The sequence below is a fragment of the Lichenostomus cassidix genome, chromosome 23 (assembly GCF_008360975.1).
Source record: "Lichenostomus cassidix isolate B80296 chromosome 23, HeHo_3.0, whole genome shotgun sequence".
Lineage (NCBI taxonomy): Eukaryota > Metazoa > Chordata > Aves > Passeriformes > Meliphagidae > Lichenostomus > Lichenostomus cassidix.
Window position 1 is genome coordinate 1,317,131 of NC_139503.1, and position 26,660 is coordinate 1,343,790.

At 55.9% G+C, this 26,660-nt stretch overlaps 2 protein-coding genes across 2 annotated transcripts; both read right to left on the reverse strand.

The window, feature by feature from the left end:
* Positions 1–133: 133 nt before the first annotated feature.
* Positions 134–12,363, reverse strand: CAP1 (cyclase associated actin cytoskeleton regulatory protein 1). Its single transcript, XM_085081458.1, has 13 exons — positions 12,281–12,363; positions 7,330–7,442; positions 6,948–7,048; positions 6,458–6,535; positions 4,512–4,655; positions 4,329–4,414; positions 4,094–4,199; positions 3,829–4,000; positions 3,011–3,186; positions 2,701–2,824; positions 2,516–2,598; positions 1,896–2,039; positions 134–1,528 (listed from the first exon to the last, which is right to left on the reverse strand). The coding sequence occupies exons 2-13, from the start codon at positions 7,421–7,423 to the stop codon at positions 1,445–1,447; spliced, it is 1,392 nt and encodes a 463-aa protein (XP_084937584.1). The 5' UTR covers positions 7,424–7,442; positions 12,281–12,363; the 3' UTR covers positions 134–1,444.
* Positions 12,364–17,401: 5,038 nt separating this feature from the next.
* Positions 17,402–26,606, reverse strand: MFSD2A (MFSD2 lysolipid transporter A, lysophospholipid). The gene is made up of 14 exons (XM_085080902.1): positions 26,452–26,606; positions 26,249–26,371; positions 25,557–25,681; positions 22,259–22,382; positions 22,018–22,096; positions 21,406–21,578; positions 21,223–21,313; positions 20,602–20,723; positions 20,254–20,337; positions 19,432–19,515; positions 19,022–19,134; positions 18,672–18,815; positions 18,334–18,510; positions 17,402–17,982 (listed from the first exon to the last, which is right to left on the reverse strand). The coding sequence occupies exons 1-14, from the start codon at positions 26,533–26,535 to the stop codon at positions 17,925–17,927; spliced, it is 1,581 nt and encodes a 526-aa protein (XP_084937028.1). The 5' UTR covers positions 26,536–26,606; the 3' UTR covers positions 17,402–17,924.
* Positions 26,607–26,660: the final 54 nt, after the last annotated feature.

A 26,660-nucleotide genomic window follows, 5' to 3' on the forward strand; every position in this document is an offset into this window, starting at 1 on the left:
TACTGACTGATTTCAGAGGAGTTGAGGAAAGTCTAGGAAATTATTCAAAGCAATCGAGGCAGGGTCAGGCAGAGAGGAGCATCTTGTCCTGCCTGATCTCCTGTGTGCCCCCAAAAAGAGACAAGAGCCACAGTAATGAGCAAGTTGGCATTAACTTTATTCTATCTTCTGTATAATCTTAAGTACATAAGAAAGGTTTTTTCACAAGCCTCAGGAGAAGACAAGTACAAGTCACAGGACAGTTTCAAAATAAAAAAATTTGCATATTTATTTTTTTTTTTGTAAGTTTTGTACTGGAGAAAAAGAACATTGACACTTTACAGAAGAAATGCATTTTAAGATATGCTTATGCCACCCGAGGCGTTGGAAAAATGAAGGTCAAAGCACGTGCAGCTCCCTTTATGGGTCAGTACAGTACTGTGTGATCCATCACTCTGCTCCAGGGCCCTGGAACAGAGGCTACTACAGAGCTTCCACCAAAATAAAGAGCCAAGCAACAGGGGGGGAAAAAAGGGGGAGGATTCATTTCATGGGGGCTGATTGCAGATGAGGAAGAGAGTGATGAACCGACTTGATCCAACTCGGGTATTTACAACTCTGCACTACTGACCTGGAATGGAGGAAGCCCTTCCTCTGGGGAAGGGGACAGGTCCAGAAGAACCGTCCTGGAAGACTGAACCTGAGTTCAGCTGCTCCAAGAAGGAAGCCCTGGGGCAAAGGTTCCCTTGTGAAGGTGGAGGGCTTATGGAATAAGAGGTGCTCAGCTCCAAGCTACCAGCCAGGCTGCTGGGTGCCTGTGGGGACACCGCTGCAGCCTTCCTGTGGCACTGGTTAATGAAAGCCTCCTGTCATGGCACAATCAGGAATGCACTGAGCTAGTGGGAATGATGGAAGAGTAATCAGGGTGGAATGCTACGGCCCAGGTCCTCAGCCTTTGGTCCCACAAAACCGTTCCCATGTCCTGGGATGCCACCAGCTGCTCCAGAGAGCTGGAATGAGCAGTTTCCAGGAGCTTCCCAAGACATCTGCCATAGCAGCTGGTACTGTGGACTCTGACAGACACCGTTACTTGTTAAAAAGGGGACAACATTCCTCTCACATGAACAGTTTTGCTTAAAGGCAAATACAAAAACAACACTCTGAAAGCCAACTGCCAGGACTGGCTGTGAAAGGTCACCGAGACTCTGATCGATTGGTGCAGTTAGATGGGACAAGGGGAGAGAAAAATACACCTTCCTGCTGATAGAGGTGGACAATCACTGACCCGCCACCTACCCCAAGCCCCAGGCAGAGGAATCTCAGTGATGGCAGGCAGCTGTGTCTCTCGGGTAGAAGAGAAGCAGTTTGAGAGCAGAAAGGTACAAGAAATCTAAGAGAATCATCTGAAAGCAGATTTGTCCCACAGCAGGGCCAGGGGAGGGCGTGAGCCTTGGAGCTTTTCGGCTTAGCCAGCGATTTCTGTCACAGTGGTAACCAACTTCTGACCGTTCCACACTGTCTTGAACTGTTCTGGGACAGGGAATTCAGTCTGGAGGGTAAAAACAGAAATCTGTTGTCAAAAATCAGTTTATGACTGAGATTAGTTACTACCTCCCACTGCTTCAGGCATTTCTTTTCTTAGCTTTGAGCTCTGTTACCTCTTGTACCCCACTGGTGCATTCCTGTCCCCCAGAGATTCCAGGAACAAGCAGCTCTCACAAACCAGCAAAAATCTTATTTACAGACAACATTTTTTGCTTTTTAAATCAGATCTTCATTCACAACCTCCAAACTCTAGGAATTACCCCTCCAGACCTCCCTGCTACCCACATTCTCCACAGGGCTTTATCAAAACCCAGCTCTTGCATCCTCCAGCTCCAAGCAGAGCTCCAGAAGGATTCCAAAGCAGCACTTACAAAGTCCCCTCCCTCGGTGGGGATGAGGACATTCATCTCCGAGGACTTGGCACTGACGATCTCGCAGTCGAGGGAGCTCTTGCTCAGGTACACGTGGCACCCATCTGTCTTGTTGATGGAAATCGTTGGCACTTTACCCATGACCTGGCAGGGCCAGAGCAGAATTAGCTTGAACTGGACAACCACAGCATTTTTTGGGTGTGTTTTCCTTCAAGGCAAGAGGTTTGACTCCAAGCCCTCCCTGTAGCAGATGCATGGGATTCGATATTCCCACCTTTAGCAAAAATCTGAAGTTTTTGTTTGAAATTGTCCCCAGTTTCTTGGTTTGGTCTCTTTAGAGTAATACTCAAGCCAACACTGGGGCAAACTGACCATCCCAAATCAGATCCCCAAACTGAATTGGAATAAATCCTACTGCTGGGCTCCTGCTTTGGCAGCCAAACCTGTTTTCTACCTCACAGAGCCTCAGCTCTTACCCCAAGCCCTGAAACAGCTTAAAAAGGCAAATTTCTGCCCTTTCCCAAGGGAAGATGGTGCTTCATGGATATTCTCCACAGCTGCACATTCCTGATCTGGAAATACAACTATTCCAGACACAGCACTGAGAAGAGCTCACTCACCTGAACTTTAACATCCCTGCTGTTGATGATCTCTACAATGCCCACCACGTCATCAAACACCAGACCCAGCTTCTTGCAGTTATCTGCAAAGAAAAGCAGATCAGATCACAAGGATTTTGGAGAGTTCAGCTTCTGCAAACACACACCAGCAGGCAGAAGCAGCTTTCAGGGTTTTCCCCACTCACCAAGGGTGATGGAGTTGATCTTGCCTTTGATTTGGAGTGTACTGTTTGTGCACTTGAAAACATATGCTACCTGCTTCAACTCTGTGTCACTGATGACCAGGTTAGTGGCATTCTCCTGGTTTTCCTGAAAAGGCAGGGAGAACACACTTCATTTTCTGAATGCAGAGCAATTAATCCATTAAAATCCCTTTAAAAGCAAATAAGTACCTTCAGGCTGGTGCCTCTTAGAGAAAGGTCTCCAGAAGAGCCCAGTTCCCTTCTCCACAGCTCCCATCCCTCCAACCCACTTCTGCCAGCACCAGGCACTCACCACTCTCCACTTTTTGCCTTCTAATTCTAGCAATGGAGGTGCCTTCGAGGAGGGATTAGCATTACAGGCTGGTTTGGGAGCAGTGAAAGGTTTGGGGCCACTTCTCAGGGGGCCCCCTTGGTTCTTCAGGGCTGGATTCTTGTGGGTTTTCATGTCATCTGAGACGTGCCTCAAGCCTGCAAGAGAGGCCAAACCTGAGACCCAGGAATGCAGCTCCACGAACACCAGTGACTACAAAAATCATGATAACATTTCTCCAAATGCAAGTAAACTCCTGAGACTGGGCCTAAGTTGAGCCCAAGTGTGAGTGACAGGAAGGGAAGGAGGAAGCAGGAAATGCTGGTGCAATATTGACAAGAACACAACGTGAACCACAGAACCAGAGTGTGCCAGCTCTTCCACCCTGCAGCTGGAAAAAGCCCTGAGCCCAGCACCTCACCTCTGTCCTGATGTGTTGCCCAGGTAGCACAAAAAAGGGAGAAGATTTATGCAAACAATAGGTGCAAAATTGTACTTTTTGTAGTGGAGTCATGCAGACAACCAAAGGGCTCAGTCTCCATTCCAGCCAGAGGGTCATGTCTTGTAACATTTGCCAGAAGAGGGTCAGAGTTCTCCCCAGGTGTGCTCCCTTTGTCCTGGGAAAGCACTGCCTCTGGCTGCCAGCCCCAGACTGGGACCAGTTGGGTTTTTAAGTACTTTTTAAGCAGGTGCATTGAGGGATGGCAGGAAAACAAGGACCAGTAACAAAACAAGCACCAGCAGCACAACAAGGAGCAGCAGCACAGCAGTTCCCTCCCTCCCTGTGCCCCTCCACATACCCGAGGTGATCCCTTCTCCCCGGTTGATCTGGGCGAAGAGCGCCGAGCGCGACGCTGAGTCGTCTGTGCTGGAGCTCATGGGGGCAGGAGGAGGGGGAGGCCCTGGAGGAGGAGGTGCAACCCCAGCTGGGGGGGCAGGTGGTGCTTTAGCCCCTTCTGTGGCTACAGGACCCTGGAAGGGCAGCAAAGAGGAAAGGCAGTTGCACAAGCTCTGTTTCTGCCGCAGTGACTCTGCCAGGCTCGCCCCAGAGGAGCCAGCACTCACTGTTTTGCTCCAGGTCAGCCCTGTGGTGTGGTACTCTTTGATGTAGGCCTGCAGCTCTGTCCAGATGCTCAGATAAGCTTTCACCCAGTCCACTTGCTTTTTATCTCTGAGAACACAAGGAGATCAAAGAAGGAGGAATTAAAGGCCAAGGTGGCCATGGTCAGATGCTGGAGCAGCCCCTGCACACCCAGCTGGCCGAGTTCAACAACATCTCCAAGATAAAGGGTGAACTTACACATCCTTGTACTCCTTGAGGATCCGGTTGGTGTAAAACATGGCAGCATCAGTCATTTCCTTCACATAAGGACCAGGCTTTGGAGCCTAGAGCAGAGAGAACACATCAGCACCAAACAGCCCACCAGGGAGCCAAACTCTTCCCACCAGCCCAAGGAAAACCCCTTCCCACTGGAGTCCTTACCATGGCCACCCAGCCCAGGGCTGGGATGCTCTCGCTGACTGCTGATAAGTGATTGAACAGTTTGCTGCCACGGTTCTTCTCCCTGAAATTCTGCACCGCCTGGATCTGCTCCGAGATGGGTTTGAGAAGCGCTGAGAACGCATTCTGCACAACACAGAGGGACAGCAACAGTTCAGGAGATTAGTTAGCATGGCTCTGGAATGGCTGCACAGCTGAGGTGATGGCCACTCTGAAGAGGATTCCAACTGGCACAAGTGACTGCTACAGCTCCTGTCCAGGCCCTGCCCTCTCTAAACTGATCTTGGTCCCACAGCCCAGCTCCTCCAGGGCTGAAGTCATTGCTCCCATCGGATTGGTGCTATGGGAGAACGCCAAGAACTGTGACTCATGTTCAATCCAGGAGACACTGACAAAGCTTGTTAGTAACGAGGACAGAAATAGCATTTGCCTTTCCTGGGTTCTTTTGTTCCAAGACTGTTTTTTAAATTTTTCCTCTCCTCCACGAACCCTCGGAGAAAGAGGTGCTCAGCAGGTTTGGCACCTACAGCCCTGCCCAATAATTAGAGTCACAGCACGTTCAAAGGTCACCCCCATCAAGCCAGACTTCAAAATTCCAGTTATTTCTCAAGTCAATCTTTTAGTATTTGGATGGTAAAAATTGTTCCTGTGTGCTGTTCCCTTGGAATGCTGACTGGAAGTGCCAGAAGTGCTCTGGGGTCAGAGCACAGCAAAGAGCCAGTTCTATGTTTCCAGAGATCCCTCTTAGGCAACTTTTCCTTCCTTCAGCATCAGAAAGTCTCCTGCTGGTGGCAGCAGAGAGGGACAAATTTGGGCAAAACTTGCTTTTCAAAGCCACAGCTTCTCCTTTTGCTGCCTTTTCCTCTGTTTAGATGAAAACTGAGAGGTCCCAAGCACCGCTGGCCAGGACATACTTTCAGAATCTCCAGCCTAGTGCCACATTCCAGTCACAGGGTGGGGAAATTCTTCACCACAAGCACTGAGAGTTCACACATTTTGCATTTTAAACTGGCTGCTCCAGAATTAGACTCCTGCCAGACAATCTGCACAAAGAGCTACCCTAGATTAAGGCTGTTCTTTGTTCATAATCCTTTATTTAAATAACGTGTCCGTGGGATTTAAAAGCAGCTTCTCAGGCTAGAGGCTACACAGAGCTGCATCCCAGCAAGGCTGGTGAAATATCACAACCCTCCAACGCTGATTTTGGGTAAAAGAGATGCAGATCTATTTTGCAGTGAATAGGAAAGGAGCACAGAAATCCAGCTCCCACAATGTAACAGTAGAAGCCATGACTGAGTGAGATAATAACTGCAAAGAAAAGCGAGGTGGGATCCTGTTGCTCAAGAAAAACAGTTCTCAGCAGGGAAAAGCCAATGCATTCAGGATCAGATTCTCAGCCACACATCCTGCTGAGAAGCAGCAGCCCAGGGTAAAGTGTTAAATTACTTGCTAAGGACAAATCAATCCTAAAAGCCCAGCGATTATTCAGAGGCCATTCAGTAGAGACAAGTGTCTGTTCTGCTCCTGGAGGAGTTTGATGCCTCAAAGTCTCTGAGCATCACATAATGAAAAGCATGAGCTACACAAATCCCAGGGTGGCTCCTGGCTCAGACAGGATCCTGTCTGCAGGTTCTCAGGGAACACTGATTGAGCAGAGCTGGTGCCAGGTGAAACTGGAGACAGAGGCTGTGAGGTGACACCCCCAGGGTGCTCTGACAGCTCCAGAACACTTGCTGGAAAATGCCAGTTCTGCAGCTCTCAGAATCAACATCCAGGATTCTGCCCAGTATTGAGGGAGCAGTTAATGCTTTCAGCAAGTTCCCCAGTCCTCTTCCAGTTCCTCTTTTGGCCCAGCTGTGACAGCCCAGGTTCCCCATCACTCATAGCCAACCCTGACCCTGAGGGGGTCAGTGATTTCCCACACTCACCTCTGCTGGCTGCTGATGCTGAGATGCCACCACCAGGAGAGCCCTCTCGCTCATCAAGCCTGCATGGACCATCTCAGCCTGAGGATAGACACCAACATGAGACAGAAATTCCCTTGTGCCATGGTAACAAATCATCCCACAGTGAGGAGCCAGCTACACTCATCTCAAAGCACATTGTTGGAGAAACCCAGAGAAACCTCAGCAGAGTGTCACAGCTCAGGGCTCGGGAGTTTTCAGGCCTCCTAAAGGCCTGCACCAAGGTCTGTACAGAGCCAGACATTTAACTCCCACGGATTTCCAAGAGAAGGTTTGAATCATGTGCATGTAGGTGGCAATGTGCTGGAGGTAATCTGGGAATCTGCTTTGAATCCTCAGGGATTATAAAGATCCTGGGATGCAGTGCTAAAGGGATGAGACTGACAGCAAACTTGGCCCTTCCAGCCCTGCAGCAGCAGCATCTCTAGAGCAGAGGGAGAACACGAGAACTTACATGCGTCTGCACATCCCCGCCGACTTCTTTGCTGATCTTGATGTACTCGGCCACTGGCCCAGCCAGAAGGGCATCGAAAGCCTGCACGTACTGAGCCACTCCTGGGGACAAAGAACCAGAGCACGACATCACCAGGAGCATCCCCCAGGCTGCCACACCCCCGGGCTGCACCTCCCACCTGCAGGAGGCTCAGCCCGGAGCTGAGGAAGTGCTGCAGCCACAGCGAGTTTTTATCTTCACAGGGCAGCAACCACAGCCCTTCACGCCTGCGCAGGAGCCTCTGCCACCCTCACTTCACCCTCCCCTGCCCAATTCTCCCAGAGTGTGCCCTGTGCCAGCTCTGCACAGCTGGGACTGCCCTGGCAGGTGCTTGGGGCCTTACCTTTGGCAGAGCTCTCTCCACACATGCCAGGCCCTTGGCACACTGTCTCCAGGCGCTCCACAGCCTTCTCCAGCCGCTCAACCAGCCTCTCCATGTCTGCTGCTGTCCACAACCTGCACAGACAGGACACAATTACTTCCATCCTCACATGCCAGAGAGGGTTTATGGGCTGTCTGGTACAAGCTCTACCAGTTCCAGGAGAGTAATTCCTGCTCAGCTCTGCACCCTGATGATGGCCAGCAATGTACCCTCACATTAGCAAAGACAGCTGGGTTACACAACAGCCACTCGCTGTTGCCACATTTGCTCCTTAATAGCTTCTATTCCATTTTAAGGACTCCTTACATGTGTAAGGACATGAAACTTCCACCTTCTAACCTCGCAGTGACACCTCTCAGTGACACAAAGGTCTGCCCAGTTTCTCACTGCAGTCAGTCCCTGGCCAAAGTCCCAGCTGTGACCACACAGCTCAACTGCTCTGGTGCCAGTTCACACACTCCAGGTGAAAACTACTGGGTTTGATTCTCCAAATGCATCTGGAAGGACCTCCTGGAGTCCTGACTTCCCCCCAGAAGCATCTGTAAGCCCAGCATCACTCCAGCACAGAGCCTGAGCCACCCTGGCACACGCCAAGGGGAGCAGCTGCACGAGCTGAGGCGGCAGAGCTGCTTCTGCAACAACGCGCTCCTGTTCTTCCTCTGCAGCTCTGGTGTCTGCAGAACCTCCTCTGCAGCCTCTGCACAGGAAAGAGACTCAGGCACGCAAGCCATTTGCTGCATCTCATCTGGAAAAGTCTTAAAAGCCATATAAACTTTCCATTAATTACTGCTTTGCACCAAGCAACAAGACAGGTCATGCTCCCAGCAGAGTAATGCCCAGGGAATGCAGGGAGGGAGCAGCAAAGTCACCAATGGCATTTTTATCTTATCACCACTCATCAAAAGACTTTACAGCCTGAATCACGATTGTGTCCTGGACACAGCTTCCTTCTCAAATCCCTGCCTGGAGGAGGGGGTCCTTCCCAAAACATTCCCTAGAATGCTCAGAAGAGGAAGGCAGGGTTTACTCAGCTGAACCGACACTGGATCCCCTCTGAAAGGAAACCTTAAGTTCTCACTCGAGTTTTGCTTTTGTTCACAAGCCCTCTGAGCCCAGCTTCAAAGTGCACGTTTTCACCTAGTTTCCAGAGGATGTGGGGCAGATCCAGCATTAGTCATGAGCCCAGCACTGATGTCACAAGACAAACAGGGCCATTTTCCACCCCTCTTCTGCCTGCTTGCATCAGGAGAGGCAGCTCTGCTGCAGGGGGCAGGGGAGAGGCCACCCCCCCTTCCAAGAGGAAGAGAGCGGTTTCCTCCTCTGTCCAAGAGTGAGCCAGAGGACAGACTGTGCATAAAACTGGACTGGATGGCTTCCAGATACACAAAGAAAGAGAGTCCAGAGAAGCTGAAACCCCATGGCAGTCATCCCTGTCATCACAGTAATGAACAGCTCTGCTTCTTTAATTCTGAGCGATGTAGAAACCCCGACCGCAGATCCTCCGTTCCCTGCTGCATCCACGTCTTCCCGTGGGAGCACAGCCAAGAAAGAGCTGGGCTCTGCCTCCCCCGCTCCCAGCACGCTCCAAAAGTGTGGGTTTTTCCCCCAAAAGAGCCACCTGTTAAGGAAGCTCTGCCAAGCTGGGAGAGCGGCGAGGCAGAGGGATGTGGCACAGGGAAGGACACCGGGCTGGCCGGGCGGACAAAGCTGCTGTTCTGCACCACTGATCCCTCACCACATTCCAGGCGAGGCTCTAATCTGATCAGCCCCATTACCCAGTCGAAAACTGCAGCTCAAATCAGGATTACCAACCAGAAAGTCCAGATGGAAGGCTGCTTCCTACCCTCAGCAGTAAAACGGGCTGCTGCAGGGAGCACAGCGCATCATGGGTGGGAATAATGTCCTGAAATCACTGCTTTCCTTGGGACTCCCATTCCTTCCACTCTCCCTGCCATTTGACAAGTCCTTCCTTGTTCTTCTTGAGCCATAAACTCCCAGTGCTCGATACCAGCTCTGCAAACCTGGTGCTGTCAGGCAGATGGTTGAACTCATTTTAATTTCCTTTTAATGGGTGGCATTAGGGCAACTTAAAAGATAAGTCAGTTGGTAAATTGGCAGCGAAATGAGAGCTAAGTGCAGGCAACCTGAAGTCCTGGATATCAGTCCTTCCTCTTGACTCACCCTCCCTGTGCTCTTTGCCCTGTGGATGCAGCTATTTCTGCTGCCTGGATACCCATATGGAATGAAATAAAAAGATTGAGCTGTAATTAAATCAGAGTTTGCAACCCAGAGATTAACATTTAGCAAGGAAAATAAAAACAATCACAAAGCAGACCTGCCTGGGCTGCACCTAATCGGTGTTTCATCTACTGGCCTGTTTGAATGCAAAATAATTTGACAGAAAGTGACAAATTGACTTCACAGTTCTCAGTGCAAACAATCAGATCTCATTTTCATTCTCTAAAGAGGGAGATGAGACACACAGATCATCCAGGAGTCATTTTTGTTCTACAGAGCATCCAGGAGTCATTTTTGCTCTGCACATCACCCTGTGCTCCAAAGGGATGAGGGAGACTTTTCCAGCTCCCTGGGCAGGGTTGGAGTTCCCTGGCTGACAGAGTGAAGATGAAGCTCTCCCTTCTGGGACCACAACACAGGCTTTAAATCCAGGTCTTGTTTAAATTCAATTGAACTTTTGATTCCCAATGGAGCGGAAGCAGCGAACACACATTTCACCCACGGCCAGAGGGGCCATTGCTTTTCACAGCACATTTGTTCATCTATCAACTGCCCTTTATTCCCATCACAGCCTGGGAACAGGGCTCTGGACACGCTGTGCCACAAACAGGCTGCATCCCCAGCCAGGCTGTTGTGATGCACTGGGCAGAGCAATAAATGAAAGGGAATTTATTGGGAAAAATAACAGTTACCGCAAAGCCAGCCCTGCACATCACAGCAAGAGGAGCTTCCTGTCCCAGCCTCAGAGCGAGCAAATTCTCAGAAAACCACTATAAATGAAATGATTCCCTTGCCTGAGACAGCACATTAACCTGAGCCCTTTCTTAGACATTCTGGAAGACACAAATGTTGGTTTTATAGCCAAAGCAAGTCAAACCTACGCTTCTGCTCGCACCGAGCCCGACAAACTGCTGTCAGCACCACGGAATTTGCATCAGCTACTTCCTGTTTCTACAGGCAAAAGAAATAAAGATGGGACAACTAAATTAGGAACATACCACAGTTTATTTCTGAGCTGACACTGGAATATCTCAGGGGATCAGCTACCAGATGATTTCCAACATTTATATCTGCCAAAAGCCCAAAGAATTTTTTTTTTTTAAACAGTTCAGCTCATCAAGGCAGGAATTATCTGAAGCAAGACAGGAGTGAAATGCCTGAGTTTAGGCAGTGGTCAGGAGCAGCCCTGAACACAAGACAGCTATTGCTGGTCCCAGCAGCTGCCAGGACAGAGATCTCAGCTGTTTATAGTCCAACAATACTTGCTGACATTGCGCCAGAACCCGTGGTAGCTGCTCCTGCTATTTCAGATCCACTTTATTTAGAAAACCAAGAGTGCTTTAAAAAAAAAAAAAAAAAAAAAATCCATCTGGCCCCTATCCCAGCTTTCCCATATAACAAATCCTCCTGAAGCCATTTAAAACGTTATTTGGTGTTTAAGAGGTGGTTAAAGCTCAGCACCGGAGCAAAGGCTCCTTTTTCAGCACAATTATCTGAATTAGGAGATTTCACTTGCCAGTCTCTGTTGCTACACTCCTCTCACTTCCTTTCCCTGTCAGGGCAACCAATCCACCGGGGAAGTAACTAAGGATCTGGGATCTGAGCTGAATTGGATGCTGCACCAAGCTCCATATCAGGAATTCCGAGCAGGGAAGCTGCTCAGCATCCCTCCTGTGCCTGCTCCAGCACGGGCCGCTTGGCTGAACTTTCTGCACGAATAATAGGGGGTATTTTTGGCTTTCAGAAAGCTCAGCAATATTCCAGGGACACGAGGATCGCCTCTGGAAGGGAATGGGCATACAGCAGTGTCTTGATGCCAGAGATTCTTGTTTTTTCCAGGGCATCTGCAGCACAGGTCTGGGGGAATTCCAAAATCTTACACTTGACGTGCAAAACATCCTCATTGTTACTATTTTTTCCGTTTCTCTATCACAGAATCCAAAGGAATCCCGCATTTATCCCATCCCAACCACCACCAAACCGCAAAAGGCAGAGGAGGAATCAGCAACAGGCTGAGCACAGGAACCTCCCCGGGCAGGCGGGGATGGCACCGCAGGGTTGGAGCACAAAAACCCTCGCTGCAGGCTGCGGCACACCGGGCAACAGCCGGATCGGTCAGCCCGCACAGCCCTGCCTGTCCCGGTGAGTCGGTGCGGCCCCGGTAAGGTGTGACCCCCGGTAAGAGCCCCGCGGGGGAGTTCGCACCGTTCTGTGCCCAAATTAACCCAAAGCACCGCGGTTAGGGGATCTGCCCCGCAACCGGGCCGGGCTCCTCCCGCCTCTCGGACCGGCATCCCCGCGCCGGGGCGGTGCGGAGCTCCACCGGCACCCACCGCCCGGTGCCTGCCCCGGGCATGTCCCCCCGGTGTCCCCCCGGTGCTCGCTCCCCGCCCCGCTCACCTCCCCGCGCTGGGCCGTGCTCGGGCCCGATCCCCGCTCACCTCGGGCGGCACTGCACCCGGGGCTGGGCCGTGCGCCCTGCCCTGTGCCCGCTGCCGCTCCCGCTCCCCGCTCTCTCTCGCCAGCACCGCCCCCGCGGCCGGGCCGTATCCCGGTGCCGACCGCCGCTCACTCCCGCCAGCACCGCCCCCCAGCTCCGGCCGCGTCCCGGTGCCGCTCCTTGCTCGCCCCCACGCTCCCAGCCGGCCCCGTCCCGGCTCCGCCGCCCGCTCACCTCGCGCCGCTCCCGCTCCGCCGCTCCCGGCGCCGCCCAGCACCGCCGCGCCCGCCGCTTCCGGCCCCCGCCCCGCGCGCCGGATGTGCGCACGGTGCGCGCGGCGCGGCGCGGCGAGGGGCGGGGCTTCGCCGCAGCCGCCGCGGCGCGATTGGCGGATTGGGATAGGGGCGTGGTCAAAGCTGGAGGGGGTGGAGTAGGAGGGCGGGGCTTCTTTGCCGGTGCTGCTCTGCGATTGGCGGAGGGAGGTGGGGGCGTGGCGGAATAGAAAGGAGGCGGGGCAAGGGGCGTGGTCTAGGCGATGGGCGGGGCCGGACGGGGCTCGGGACCCCCGGGAGAACGGCGACCCCTGGGAGCGGCTGGGTGGCTCCGGAGCGCACGTGGTGCTCGGAGCTCACAGAGAGGGGCTGGGGAGATGGAGAGCTCCAGCTGGGGCTGCTGGGATTCCCTCCGAGGGGGAACTGCAGACCCCTAGAGAGGGGCTGTTGGGGCAGCGGGGTCCTCAGGAGATCTGGGACCCCCCGAAAAGGTGTGGGCACCCGGGGAGAGGGGCTAGGCTGGAGGTTGGGGTCCTGGAGATGTGGCTGGGACTGTCCCCTGGGTCCCCAGGGTGGGCCTGGATGCTCTGTGCCAGGGGTGGTTGTCATTGCTGGCTCATCCCAAGCATCACAAAATTCCTGCGAGGCTCCTGTGCTTCCAGGGCGATGGAGCACTTCGGAGCTTTGGGCTCACAGACCCCCGAGTGGGGATAAATACCGTCCTAGCGTTGTGGCTAGAGAGACCGAGACTGGGGTGGTCACGGGAAAAACAACTTGGACGGAGGAGGAGATCCCTGGAGTCGGCACGGATTGTTCCCACAGAAGGCTCCGCTCCCTGCTTTTGCCATCAGGGCAGGACTTGTTCCCAAAAGGGGTTTGCTGCCGTGGCTAGGGAACAGGCAGCGGTTGGGATTGCAGCTTTGTGTTTTCGGCAGCGCCGGAGAGGGGCTCGGATCCTCCCTCGGAGCCGGGGGTCTGTGCGGAGAAACGCTCCCGGTGAGAGCTGCGACACGTTGACAGGATGGGAAGGAAGGAGGAGAAACAGCCGCCGCCGCTTCCTGCCCGGGTTGCGCTACCAAAGATGGTCACGGCTCCGAGCGAGCCGCGCCGGGGCAGCGCCGGCAGCGGGGCTCTGCTGACACCTAGTGAGGCTCTCCAGCTCCCTGCTCCGCTGCGGGACAGCCAAAAACCGCCCCGGGTTGATTTCCCTGCTGTGGGAGCTGTGTGTGTCTGATGGGGGAGCGCACAGCTCGGTTGTCCCCCTTCCTTTGGGATCTCCCTGCCCTCCGTGCATCCCCAGCTCCCCGCAGTGCCCAGGCAGAGCGCACAGAGCCCGGCAGGACCCGCACTGCACTCACCCCATCCTTCCCAGCCCGGCTGCAGCTCCCTGCACTCACCGGCTGTTCTCTGGTTTTCTCGACCGGTTTCCCACCCTGCCCACACCCGCTGTGTCTCTTGCGCTGTCTCCATCACGATCAGACACCTGATCAGACACCAGACATGATGCAAAATAGAAAATAAGACACCACCATCACCACCTCTTCTGCATGCGGCCACCGACTGGTATTTTATAGCATCCTAAAACAGTCACTGCAGTGAAGCACCAGCCAGGTCCTGCCTCAGCAGAGCAGGGCGCTGGAAATCCTGGTGGGCAGCACAGGCAGGAGCTGTTCTCCAAGGCTGTATCCATGGGGAGGAAGCAAGAGTGGGGAGAGGAAGGAGAAATAGCAGAGAATGGGGAGGGGAATTAAAAATAACCTGAGAATGGGGAAAAGGAGAGCATGGCTCACTGGGGAATATTACAGCCCAGCCCCAGCAGGGGTGTTTGTCCCTCCAGGAACCACGTTCAGCTGAACAGACCCACCCCAGGAGCAAAGATTGAGTTCCTGGTAAGGCCAGGGCAGAGAGGAGCTGCCTGTTTACAGTCAGTAAGGTCAGTGCTCTGTGGGGTTTTGCAGTGCCCATAAACTCTGACTGACTCCAAAAGCTTACCCTTGCCCCATGCTGCTGCCAGGTAGCTTGGTGCCTCATCCCCCTTTTCTCCAAGCACCATGGAAACATTTCCTTCATTCTTGAGCCATTTTTTTAAATCTAAAATGCCGCAGAGTCCCTTAGACAGTGCCCTTTGGCTTTTTGCAGGTGCAGGAGAGCACTTGGCCCTGCTCTGTTGTGGGGTGAGGAGGGCAATTGGCAGAGCTGCAGCCCAGCTTCAGTCTTGGGAAAATGGATTTTATTTTGCATCAGAAAACCATGTCACTATCCCATCATTTCTGTCCATGTGCAACACTGCTGGGGCTGCCAGCAACCTTGGGAACAGTGGCTTTTGCAAAACATTAACCAAAGCCCACCAGAACACGTCAGTAGCCTGCAGTCTGTATTTGCAGATTAAGTGAGTGACCTCAGCCTGGTGGCACAGACAGGGTGACCCCTGGGGACAGCTGTGCCTCCATCCTGCACAGCTGGCCTGGGTTAACTGCTGTCCCCAGGTGGTGACAGCCCAGCGAGTCAGGGACATGGATCTGCTCACCCTGACCAGCACATGTCCTGAGCACAGCCCTGCCCCAGCATTCCTACTTCTCTTTCCCAGAACTTCCCAGGCTCAGCTGATTTCCAGCTGTTCCCTGATCTGACCTCCCTGGGGACTCTGGGGTGACAATCCTTTATCTGTGAACCTGTTCTCAGTTCAGCTTGAAGTGTCTGAAACCAGCCCTGGGTGATTCCTGCTGCTCGTGGGTCCTTCCAGCCCAGGGGCCAAGGAAAATCCATCCCCAGCAGCAGCCATTGGAATGTTTCACAAATCCTGCTGCCAGATAAACCCCGAGGCTTTTCGTCTTTCCCCTGCAGATAAGAGGGGGGATTATTCCTCACCCCCTGCAAGGAGAGACTTTTCACACTTCCACTTTTTCCCTGCAGGGTAAATAGACTCAGGGTGGCTGCTGTCCCTGCAGTCCCTCCTCCTTGCCTTCATCCACTTGACAGAGGAAGGTTGTGCCTGTTGAATTCAGTGCCAGAGGAATTCTGCGCCAGAGGAATTCTGCAGGTTCACGTGCTGCCTTCTGGAGCTACAATTGGTGTCTGTGTGGCTTTGTTCCCTCTGCACTCATCCAGACCCCTGAACAGACCAGAAACTCTGTGCTCCCCTCCTGCACAAGCCCCAAATTCTGGGATGGCTCCCCTGGCACAAGCTGGAGCCTGTTAGAGCCCTCAGCTGGAATTCAGGGCTGATTCCCAGCCCTGGCAGATGGCTCCTGGAAGGCACAGCCCATCTGCCCGGAGGGGCAGCAGCCCAGCAGGTGTGAGCACAGAGCTGACACCCTGTTTTCCACCTCCTGGCTCCAGATTCCCTGCCACTCACCCTGAGGACACAGCAGCCCTGCCACCCCAGCTTGGCAGGGAGGTGCTTTCCAGCACTTGGATGCTTTTGCTCCACACCCAAGGTTTTGTGGATTAAGCCGTAGGTGCAGGCAGCACCTCCCAGTGCGTTTCTTGCCACTCAATTCTTCTCCATGCTTGCAGAGAAACTCTCTCTGTAACCACAACTGGAGCAACATCCCTGCTCCCAGGCTGGAGCTTTGCCCAGGGCTCAAGGGTTATTGACTCCCATGGTCATTTTTCCCCTCCACATCTTATTTTCTTAAAAGCCTCAAACAGAAGAGGTGTGCTCAGCAAGGAATGTCTAGCTCTTGGTTCAAGCTCCTCCGTATGGTTTTAGTCTTTGGGCAGGCTGCAAAATCCTGAACAGAAGCTCCTCGTGAGCTCCACAGAGCCAAAAAAACAAGGAGGCAAAGAATAAAATGTCCCTGTTTTTTCCTGTTGAAACTCTTTGGAAAAAAAAAACAAAAAACAAAGGCTCTCAGCAATCTTTCAAATCCTTGAAGGCAGCAGCACTGCCCACACCCCTCAGAGGCAACCAGGTCATGGCAATGGCCGGGATAACTCCTGGCAATCCTGGCCAGGAGCAAAGCAGGGGTCAGAACATTCCCAACAATCCTGAGCTGTGCTGGCTGAGCCTTCCTCCTCCTCCTCCTCGTGCAGAGGGTGCTCATGACACCCACCTGCCCTGCCACAGGGGCTGCAGAGAGTGCTGGCTTTGTCCCCGTTTTGTCCTGCCCACCTTCCCTCACTGCAGGCTCCATCCCTGGGAGAGCAGGGAGCACCCCAGGCCTGGCCAGCACTCCCTCGTGTCCCTGTTCAGCACAAAGCCAGCTCCCAGCCTCCCCACACCATCCCTCTGCCTTCTTTCCATGACCACGGGGGGACAGTGGGGCCTGGTTAAGCATTCCCAGCTAATCCCCCTGGCTATTTTTAAACCCCATCCTCATTCCAGTCCTTTGTACCCAAATGTGGAACAAAAGATGAGCCCTCCTTCCCCCCCCAGCCCCCTGCTCTCGGCTCAGCCCTGGCCCCACCAACTTCATGGTGTGACCAATGTGCTCAACAAAAGGCAGCAGCCCTGTCCCCTGGTGCAGTGGCCTTGGGGACAGAGCAGAGCCAGCACAAACTGGGAATTCACCCCATCCATAGGGTTGGCTGCTTCATCCCTGGTGCATCCTCCCTGATTCCAGCCTCTTTTTCCTGAGCTACACTTGCTGCTGGAGGCATCAGGGAGGGGAGGGCTCTCCCCATTTCTGCTGTGGGAGCAGAGAATGCGAGAGGATGGTATAAATATCCATGGAGATTAGTGCTCCCCCAGCCCTCTGCCCCGGCAGCGAGTGTTGAGTGTCACCCACAGCCTGCATTCCCTTTCTCCCTGCTCCCCAGCTGCCTCTCCTGTTTCCAGCCTTGAGTTCACGATCTCCGCTGGCAGCACTTTGATTTCATTCCTCCCTCCACCCCCATTCCCCTCTTGAAAAGGAGGAAATAATAGAGCCTTTGTTGGATGGCTGCGACACAGGCACCGAGCTAGGAGCTGCACGGGGGTAAGAGGCTGAGCACAGCCTCCTGCCTGGATTATGGCATTCCTGCACCACGGCTCAGGAAAAGTCAATCCTGCACCCCGTGGTGTGTAAAGGGACCCTGGGCTTGCTGACAGCCGTGAAAAATCCCAGCTAAGCAAAAAAAAAGAAAAATCCTTCACACCCGCTGCCGACTTCCCCCACTTTTATGTAAATTAATATTAACAGGTCCTCGGGTTTGGGTTCTGTACAGATATATACAAACAGGAAACAGCTCCGTATTTACATCATTAAGTTAATTAGGCTCTGTAAAAAAAGAACAGCTCCCACATTAGTGTCCTGTGTAGAGACAGCAGAGGTGAGCTCACGTCCTGGGCGCGGGCACACTGACAGTGTAATGTACACTAACGATCACCCCCAGGCAGGGCAGTGGGCACAGTGTTCCGGGCAAAACCATCCCAATCCGGGCTTCCCTGCCCTCCAGAACCCGGCAGGGAGAGTTGCTTGTCTCTGTTGAGGCACCTCAATGTGTGTAATGTACACTACCAGCGCTCTGTGAGCCCCGTGCAAGGCACAGGACAGACACAGATCCCGAGTTCGAGGTGATGGATGCTCCACAGGGCTCCTCCCGTGCTCCAGCACCTCCAGCGGCACCGGGCTGGGCCAGCCCGGAGGGGATGAGTCCTTGGGAGCAGACAGACCCAGCCCAGGTCACACGATGCTGGCCAGTTCTGTGTTGTCCGACTCCGAGCTGCTGTTGCTCTCCTCCCTGGGGAAAAGAGGTGGGAATGAGGTGTGCATTAAGCCGTAGAGCAAAGTCTGCACCCCAGTAATATCTGCCTTGGGGCACAGGAGTTTCCAAAAGGCTCCAGAGGGATGTCAGCACCTCGTGCAGTGCCCACACAAGTTTTTCGTGGCAGCTAGGGCGGATTCCTGCTGATCTCCCAACGCTTCACACCATCTGTTTGGAAGATGGGATTGGGAAAACAAGTCAGCCCTTCCCTCACGCCACCACCCACGGGTCCTGGAGGATTCCTGGACAAGTCACAGTGTGTCCCAACCCGTCTGATCCTGCCCCCACACACACCCCCACACGCCCTGTTTGCTGCCTGACACTCACCTGAGATCCTGCAGGGCTTTCTTGTTCTTCTTCCGCTTCTCCTCGTCGATGGGATAGAGCTTGAACAGCAGCAGGCTCAGCAGGATCAGCCCCACGGGCACAGCAGACACCAACATCTTCAGGGTGAGGTTCACCTGGCCAGGCTGGGAGCAGCCCCGGGTCTGGTACCCTGCAAAGCTGAGGGCAGAAAGGCACCTTCAGGCAAAGGAAATGGGCAAACTGGTCCCTGTGGGGAGAGGTTTGGAGCAACAGCTGGATTTAGACCCCATCAACTCCCTCCCAGAGCTTGGGAATTGCCTCCCTCCCTGCCCACCCTGCAGCTCCCATGAAGAACTCACTCCAGGCTGAGCGTGGAGATGCCCAGGGAGACCCCAGCAGTGAACTTGGTGAAGAAGACATAGAAGGAGAAGAAGATGGCTTCGTGGCCAGGGGAGCTGGGGTGCTGCAGCTTGAAGTCATCGACGACATCTGGCAGCATGGACCTGTGCAGGGAGAGGGATGGTGAACACCAGCACTGGCACAGCAAAGCATCTCCTCTCTGCTGAGAGCATTTCCCTCAGGAGCCCCAGCTGGGGCTGGAGACACTGCAAAAAAGCTTTCTGAGGATTTTTAACCCCCCAGCAGGCCCCAGAAGCCCCCTGCCCAGCCCGTGGGTGCAAGGCTGGGAGCAGCAGCTCCTCACACTCACCAGGGCAGGAGGAAGGCAGCTGCCACGCTGATCCCAGCAGCCACAGCCACGACGTAGGTGACAATGAGGTTACTGTCCAGGACAACCACGACGATGAGGAAGGGGATGGCAGACTGGAGAGGAGGCAGAGACCAGGTTGGCATCAGCAGGGCCTGACCCAGACCCCCTGGCTTTTCCTCCTCCCACATATCCCAGCCCTGCAACTGTAGGGACAGCCAGGGAACCAGAGGTGCAGTGTCCTTCCCTGTCCCCCCCTGAGCATTGCTGCTGGCCTTGGGCACATCCACAGCAGCACAAACAGCAGCAGGAGGGACAATTTGTCATTAGCAGCAGCCCTGCCCAGCTCTGGGCCCTCTTGGGGGGACTCTGCTCATCCTGTGTGGGAAAGACCATCGAGGGGCCCCACTCACCGAGATGCCCACGTAGACAGCTCTCTTCTTCCCAAAACGGGTCAGGAACCACTGCCAGAAGGGAATGGTCAAGGTGGCCGAGAGCTGTGGAAGAGAAGGGTCATGGTGTCACACATTGGCTCTTCCCAGCAAGAAGCAGCTCCTGGGCACAGCCCCCTCCCATCCCATTTCCAGCACCTGTGATTTCCTCATGCTCCCAGCGCTGGCACACAGCCACACGTGTGTGTGGGGCCACCTCCTCCCCCACTGCAGAGCCCTGGCACCACACCTGCCCCAAAAGAGCAAGGATCTGACTCAATCCTCAGTGCTGGGAAGGGACCTGACCTTGTCCCCTGCACACAGCGTGGCCAGGAGCCAGGCTCTGTGGGGACCATGGCACCTTGGACCTTCCCACCCCATTGAGGAGAGGGCAGAAAGTGCTTCCAGGAATGAGGCAAGCTGGAAAGAGCTCTCAAGGAGCTGTTTTGCTCCATGTTCCTGGCAGTAAACACTGAGATCCTTTTCTCAAAGTGGGGAGGGGAAGGAGACAAGTGGCAGGATTTGGACAAAAGGCCCCCATGGCTCCTGGTCTCCCCCATCTCTGGCCTTGTTCACGCAGGAACAAAGACCTCCCTGTTCCTGCCAACCCACCCGGCCTTTGCAGGACATTTGGCAGCTTCTCCCTCCCCTTGTCCCAGGGGGACCTCTGATCACTGTCCCTGTGGCAGAGCATCCCAGCCTCCCTCCCCTCAGCCCACGGAGCCCCTGTCCCATGCCAACTCCCAGGGAGCACCCACTGGACCCCACCATGCTCCCAGCCCCCCAGGACAGAGCTACACTCACCATGATGGCCAGCAGGATGTTCTGGAACTCATTGCGGAAGCCCAGGGTGTAGGTGCAGAAGAGGGCAAAGTTTCCCTCCAGCAGCTGTGGAAAAGGCAGCCAGGGATCAGGGGGGACACGCAGCCAGCCCGGGGGGACACGTCTGTCCTCACACAGCTGCACCCCCAGCACGAGCAGGGGAAGAAAGCAGCCATTCACCGACCCCTCTGAGGGCACGAGGCCACATCCTCCTTCTGCCTGGGGCAGCTCTGCTCATCCATCACATGCTCCCAGCCCTTGGGATCATCCCCACAGCCATCCCCACACTGCTGCTGCTGCTCCTCCCTGTCCCCAGCCCTCCCAGCTCACCATGAAGGCCAGCGAGGTGAAGAGGAAGCCGGCGATGAGCTTGATGTAGGGCCCGTGGTTCATCACCAGCTTCAGCCCCTGGAAGAAGGAGACAGGCTCGTCCGACCGCAGCTCGGAGGACTCTGGGGAGCAGAGATCAGCCCAGCGTTAGACCCTCCCAAACAGCACCCATCCTGCTGCTCAGCACCCTCCATGACCCCCTGCCCGCCCAAGGGAGTCAGGGCAATCCCTGCCCTCACCCAGGAGTCCCTCAGCCCCATGGAGCAGCCTGGCTGAATCCCCCAGGATAAGCAGGGAGAGGGAAAGACAGAAGTTTGGATATCATGTCTCCCCGGGATGCCCTGGTTGGCACTGGCAACCTTGGCCTGCCAAAAGTGAGCAAGATAAAGGTTATCTCTGGCAGTGCAGAGCAGAGCAAAGTCCTCATGGCTGTGCCCAGAGATGCTCTGGCCTCCTGCCCTTCTGCAGCACCTCCCCAGGCACAGAGCCCAGCTCCCCCTGCCCCTCTCCTCGGGGGCTTCACCCACAAATGAAGGGCCAGGAGCTCGGCCAGGCTCTGGAGAGGAACGAACAGCAGCATTTCCACAAATCCAGAGCATTCCAGCCCCTGCCCAGCCTCACCTCTCTTCTCCCTCACACCCAGCACCAAGATGAGGGCGCAGAGGATGTAGAGCCCCCCGATGACCCCCGCGGCGATCATGTAGGCATTCCTCTGTGCAAGAGAGGGAGCAGCAGTCAGGGAAGGGAACATCCTGGGAACAAGCCTGGTCTGAAGGGAGAACACGGCAGGGAAGCACAGCTTACAGTGTCTGTCAGCGACTCGGTGTCGTGGGTCATGTTCAGCTCCTCCATGGCCACCGAGGAGTTGGTCAAGCCGAAGAAGAAGGGGCTCTCGATGCACGGAGTGTCCACTTTGCCAACGATCTGGCCCTGGATGGCAGTGCCCAGCACACTGCCCAGCACTTCCACAGTCATCCCTGCAGGGAGAGGCCAGAGGGACTGAGCACAGCCCTTGCACACAGCAGAGCATCCCCAGCTGCAATTCACTGCCCAGCTCTGCTACAGCTCCCTCCAAATCCCCAAGGGATAAAACCGCAGGGAAGGGAAGATCCTGCTGGGGAAACTGAGGCAGGAAGTAAGGCAGAGCAGAAGGAAAGACTTTCTCCAGACACTCAGCCATTACAGGGATCACCTCTCCATCAACCCAGCTTGCACCAGAACAGACAAAGATATCTGCTGGAGGAGCCAGGGAAGAGGAATAGGAAGAGCTGGGCCAGCTGCAGTTCAAGCCCTGAGTGATGTTCATCACACCATCCTCAGGATGAGGGCAATCAAAGGAGTCCTTCCAGCAGGATCAGGTCCTAGTGAGAGCTGCAGCAAAGGGGGAAAGGGAAGGGGGAAGAGGGAAGCTCTTACGGTAGGCAGTGGCCGAGTCGCGCTCGCTCTGCTCCCTGCTGATGAACATGGTCAGTGCTGAGTAAGGCACGTGGAAACACTGCAAGAGCACAAGGAGAATGGGCTCAGGGAGGATGTAACAGCCCAGGGTACCTGAGGCAGGGTGGGATCTGCCCCTCTGTGCTGCTCAGCAAGGGGCAGGCAGGGCTTGGCACGCTCCATGTCTCACCCACCAGCCCGGTGTGAGCAGAGCCTGACTCACCGTCACGAGGGTCTGGAAGGCACAGTAGAAGACAAGGTACCACATCACTTGTCCTGTGGAGATGTCTGGCACAAACCAGATGAGGAAGTAGGAGATGATGGCAAAAGGGGTGGAGAACATGATCCTTTTGAGAGAACAAAGTGTCAGCCTTGTGGGCACAGCCTGGCCAGCCCAGCTCTCCCTGTTTCCCCATATCCAGTGGGGTTCAGGCATTCTGATCTCAGGGCTCCTGAGCTGCTCTGGGGTGGCCCACCCTGCTCCAACACCTGGCCAGGAGGTGGTTGTCCTAGGGAAGCAGCAGCTCAGGTCACACAGGGTTGGAAGAACTGACTCAGAGTTCCAGGGAAGATCTTTCTTGCAGTAACAGAGAAGTCCTCCATGGAAGTGATTGATTTGCTCCTGCCCTTGGCTTCCACCCCTGGCCCCAACCTCCCCCCCCCAGGCAGCACTGCTGTGTTCAGCAGGATGTAATCACCTCCCTCATGCTGGCAAAGGCAGGGGAGCAGCCAGGCAGCTCAGCCCTGCTCCCCAGCAGCCAAAAAACCTCTCACCAGCTTGGCTTTGCTGCTAAGGCCCCCCAGGCCCTGGTGGTGGGGTCAGCCCTGCTCTGCTGGCAGCAATGGAGCAAACCACCAGCCAGCAGCAGGCTGGCTCCTTCCTCCACCTCTGCCCAGCCTTCCAGAGCTGCGGAAGCACGGACATGGGATGCAAAATGCAACAGAGGATGAGGGGATTGCTCAAGGGCTGGGCCTTGGCAGCAGTTCCTGCAGGATCAGCCAGCGAGGGCATCCAATGCATCCAGCAGATCTCATACCCCTGTCCTGCTGCAGGACAGCCCAGGCACAGCTCTGCCCTGCACCACAGACACCCAGGGCCTCCCATCACTCAGTGGAGCACGGGAAGAATCCCTGCTCTCAGAGGGAAGCGAGCCAGGTGTGGAGGTTAAATCCACATCTGTTTAGGAGACGGATTTTGCCGGGGATTTGTGAGCACCCCGCTCTCCACAAACCCCAGGACAGAGGCTGAGTCCAGGAGTGAGTCCAGCAGAACTGGACACAGGACAGAGCCACTCACTGGCCCTTCACTGCCAGGGGACAGCGAGATCTTTCCATCCGGCTGACGTACAGGACGCAAAGTTTAAGTTTAAAGTCGGGGAGGGAGCGGGGAGAGCGAGAAACAGAATCTCCATGGATGGAGAGCAGCGACAGAGCAGCAGAGGACCCAACATATGCACATTTTTGCGCGCCCACGTCACCCCGTGGGGGGAAGAGGCGGGAGGAAAGGAGCGAGCTGCTCCAGCCCCTCCTCGCTGCCGCTTATCTCCTCCGCTCACATACGTGGAGCCGAGACAAATGTTGAATGAACCACCAGAGCGGGAACCGCGTCACGCTCGCCATCGCATGAGCGTCAGATGTACCAATCCCCCGCGGGTGACCCCCAGCACCGGCGAGCTGAGCCTCGGCCAGGGCTGACCACAGGTCCTGGCAGGGATAGGAGTGACTGAAAGTAACCCCTGACCCAGGGCGAGGTGATTAAGGCGCTCGGAGGCGGCTGTATGACGTGCCCCGGCGCTCATTGGCCCCGGCTCGATGGTGTGTTCCTTTGTGCCACTCGCACACCCCTTCCCGGCCCGGCCGCCTTTAACTGTTTGCAAACGGCTGCTGCCCCCCGGGAAGGTCAAAGCCAGGGGCTTCTCAGCCACCAAAACATCAAGGAAAAGTTTAGTCAGCCGGGTGGTCAAGGGAATGGGGATCTCGACTCGGAGCTGGGGACAGAATGACGTCCACGAGGCTGGGGGAGAGGAGGAAGCAGCCAGTGGATGAGGTGGTGGAAGGAACTGTGCCAAAAAGAGTTTAAAGAGAAAGAATTGAAAGGGAGAGAGGTGATGGCCCTCGGGGAAGGTGTCCTCTCCCTTCCAAGGAGCTGGAGCAGCCACAAGGTTTGATCTGGAGCCAGCGTGAGCTTGGTCCCTCAGATCAGCCCCTTCAAAGCCCGGGAATAAACCCTCGCACATGGTGGGGTCACTTCGCAGGTGTTGAGGGCTGGGGTCAGGCAGCAGCCTCTGAGACCACCCCAGTGCCTGGCTCTGCACACAGGGAAACTGAGGCAGCACCAGCAGCTCTGCAGCCACAGCACCAACACCAGCCTGGGGCTGTGCAACCCCACGGAGCCAGAAAAACCTGGCTTTGAGAGGTTTCAAACCACCTCGACTCCATCCAAATGGGACTCGGCGGGCAGCCCTTGAGCCATGCACAACAGCAGCGAGCTGCAGCTGCCCCAGCGCTGCGGAGGGGCCCAGCACCGGCAGAAAGCTCTGGCTAATTTTAACGAAGCGGGAGCAGCTCGGAGGAATGCGGCCACTTCAGTCCCACCCCCTGCCTCGAGATTAGGGCGAGCGGAGCCATCCGTGGCTCTCCCACACAGCCCTGCCGCACGCCCAGCCAGCCCCGGCTAATCTCGGACCCCAGACCCCGCCGCGCACAGGGAGAAGCTATTTCAGGCCACGTGTGTGCAGCCTGGCTACAGCAACTGCCTGCTGCGGCCCAGAGCTATTCCAGGAAAGCCAGGAAGCAGAGGGTATAATCTGCAGGGGAAAGGACTGCGTCCCTCCAGCTCCGCTGCCCCCAATCCCACCCTCTTTGTATTCCAGCGATCCCACAGGGTTATTTTAGCACAGGACATGCCACCCTGTCCCCGCGTAGGCATTAGCGCCCTGCAGTGCTCCACATCCCGTGCAGGAACAGGTGGTGAGGGATGTCCTAAGCCAGCCCCGGGTGCAGGCACGAGCCATTCGGGGCTTCACAAAGCCCATCCCATCACCCAGCTCCCCGCTGCCAAGCGTGGCAGGAGCATCCACGTGCAGACAGCCAGATCCATGACAGCTGTTTTCCTGCTCGGGGAGCACCCTCGTGACCATCAGCCGGCACTTGCACCACCATGGATCGACCACACACCCCCGTCCCTCCTCCATCTGCTCCGGCTGCCACCAGCCAGGGCTCTGCAGCCACCACAGGAACAAAGTCCAGCATGGTGGCAGGGAGCTCAGAGCTTGCAGGTGCAGTGACATTGAGGTCAGCCAGGCCTTGCTTGGGACCAGCCAGAGCAACAGGCACAAACTTGAGGCCACCCAGCTCTTGGTGGCACCTGGGGCTTTTTGGAGCACTTGGCACCTCCCTGGGTGAGCCAGGGCATCAGCACGTCCTGCCCTGCACACCTCATGCCAGGGGACACCCAAAGCTGACTGGAAGTGCTGTGACACATCAGGCAGGGAATGCAGGCTGCTCCCGGCAGCTCTTACCAGGGCATCAGGCGGCCGAAGCGGGTCCATGAGGTTTTGCTGATGAAGAAGCCCACCATGGGGTCTGTGATGGCATCCCAGACTCGTCCCGCAAACAGGATGATGGACGCATAGAAAGCGTCCACCTGCAGGAGGAGGAACTTGTGTCATGACTTGCAAACCCCCAGTGCCCCCAGCTGCTCTTCCTGCACCCCTCAGGACCATCCCAACCCTACCTACTGTGACCCCACGACCATTTGGGAGCAGTCCCTCAGTCTTTCCCCCTCGTTCAGGGGGATTTGAGGCTCCCAGTACCTCCGAGTGCTGCCCAGCCACACTCTTTGCACAAACAGAATTCCCCAAACCCAGCACAAGGGAGCCCACGGGGACTCCCCCGCGGTTTCCTTCCCTCTGTGTTTCTCACCGCCTCGGCACGCTGCGGGTCTGTACGATGGGTCCCCAAACAGCCACCACGACCCCGCTTTACCGCGTGGGGAACCCAAGCGCAGAGCGGCCGCACAGGAAAACACTCGTGGGAAACCCGCACGGCAAAACACCGGCCCGGGGGAAACCCGCAGCCCCCGGAGCCACCCTCGGGGGCCTGGCGGCGGTCGGGACACTCCATCCCCCGAGCAAAGCGGCACCGGGAGCGCTGGGACTCCCAGCCCCATTGTAAATCCCCTCCTAGACCCCCAGCCCCAATCCGGCCGTACCTGCGCCACGTCCAGGAGGTAGATCTGGAGGAAGAAGCCGAGGGCGCAGCCCGTGATCTGGTACGGAGCTCCCCCGACGGCGTAGCACAACTTGCTGCACACCGACAGCCGCTCGCGGCTCTCCTGCAAGCGGGATCGGCGTTAGCGACCCCGGGAAGCACCCCCCCGCCCCGACCCGGCCCGGACCCCGCTGCGGTGCTCACCCTGCGGCGATGCTGGCGGAGGGCGGGCGGCAGGAGCCCCCCAGCCCCGGCCCGCTCCGCGCCGCCGCCGCCGCCCCCGGCCATGCGTGCGCGATGAATGAGCTGGGCGGCAGCTGCCCGCCCTTGTACCGGGAGAGCCCGCCCCGGGAGGGGCCGGCCGGGCACGGGCCCACCCCCTCGCCTCCTCCTCCTCCTCCTCCTCCTTCTCC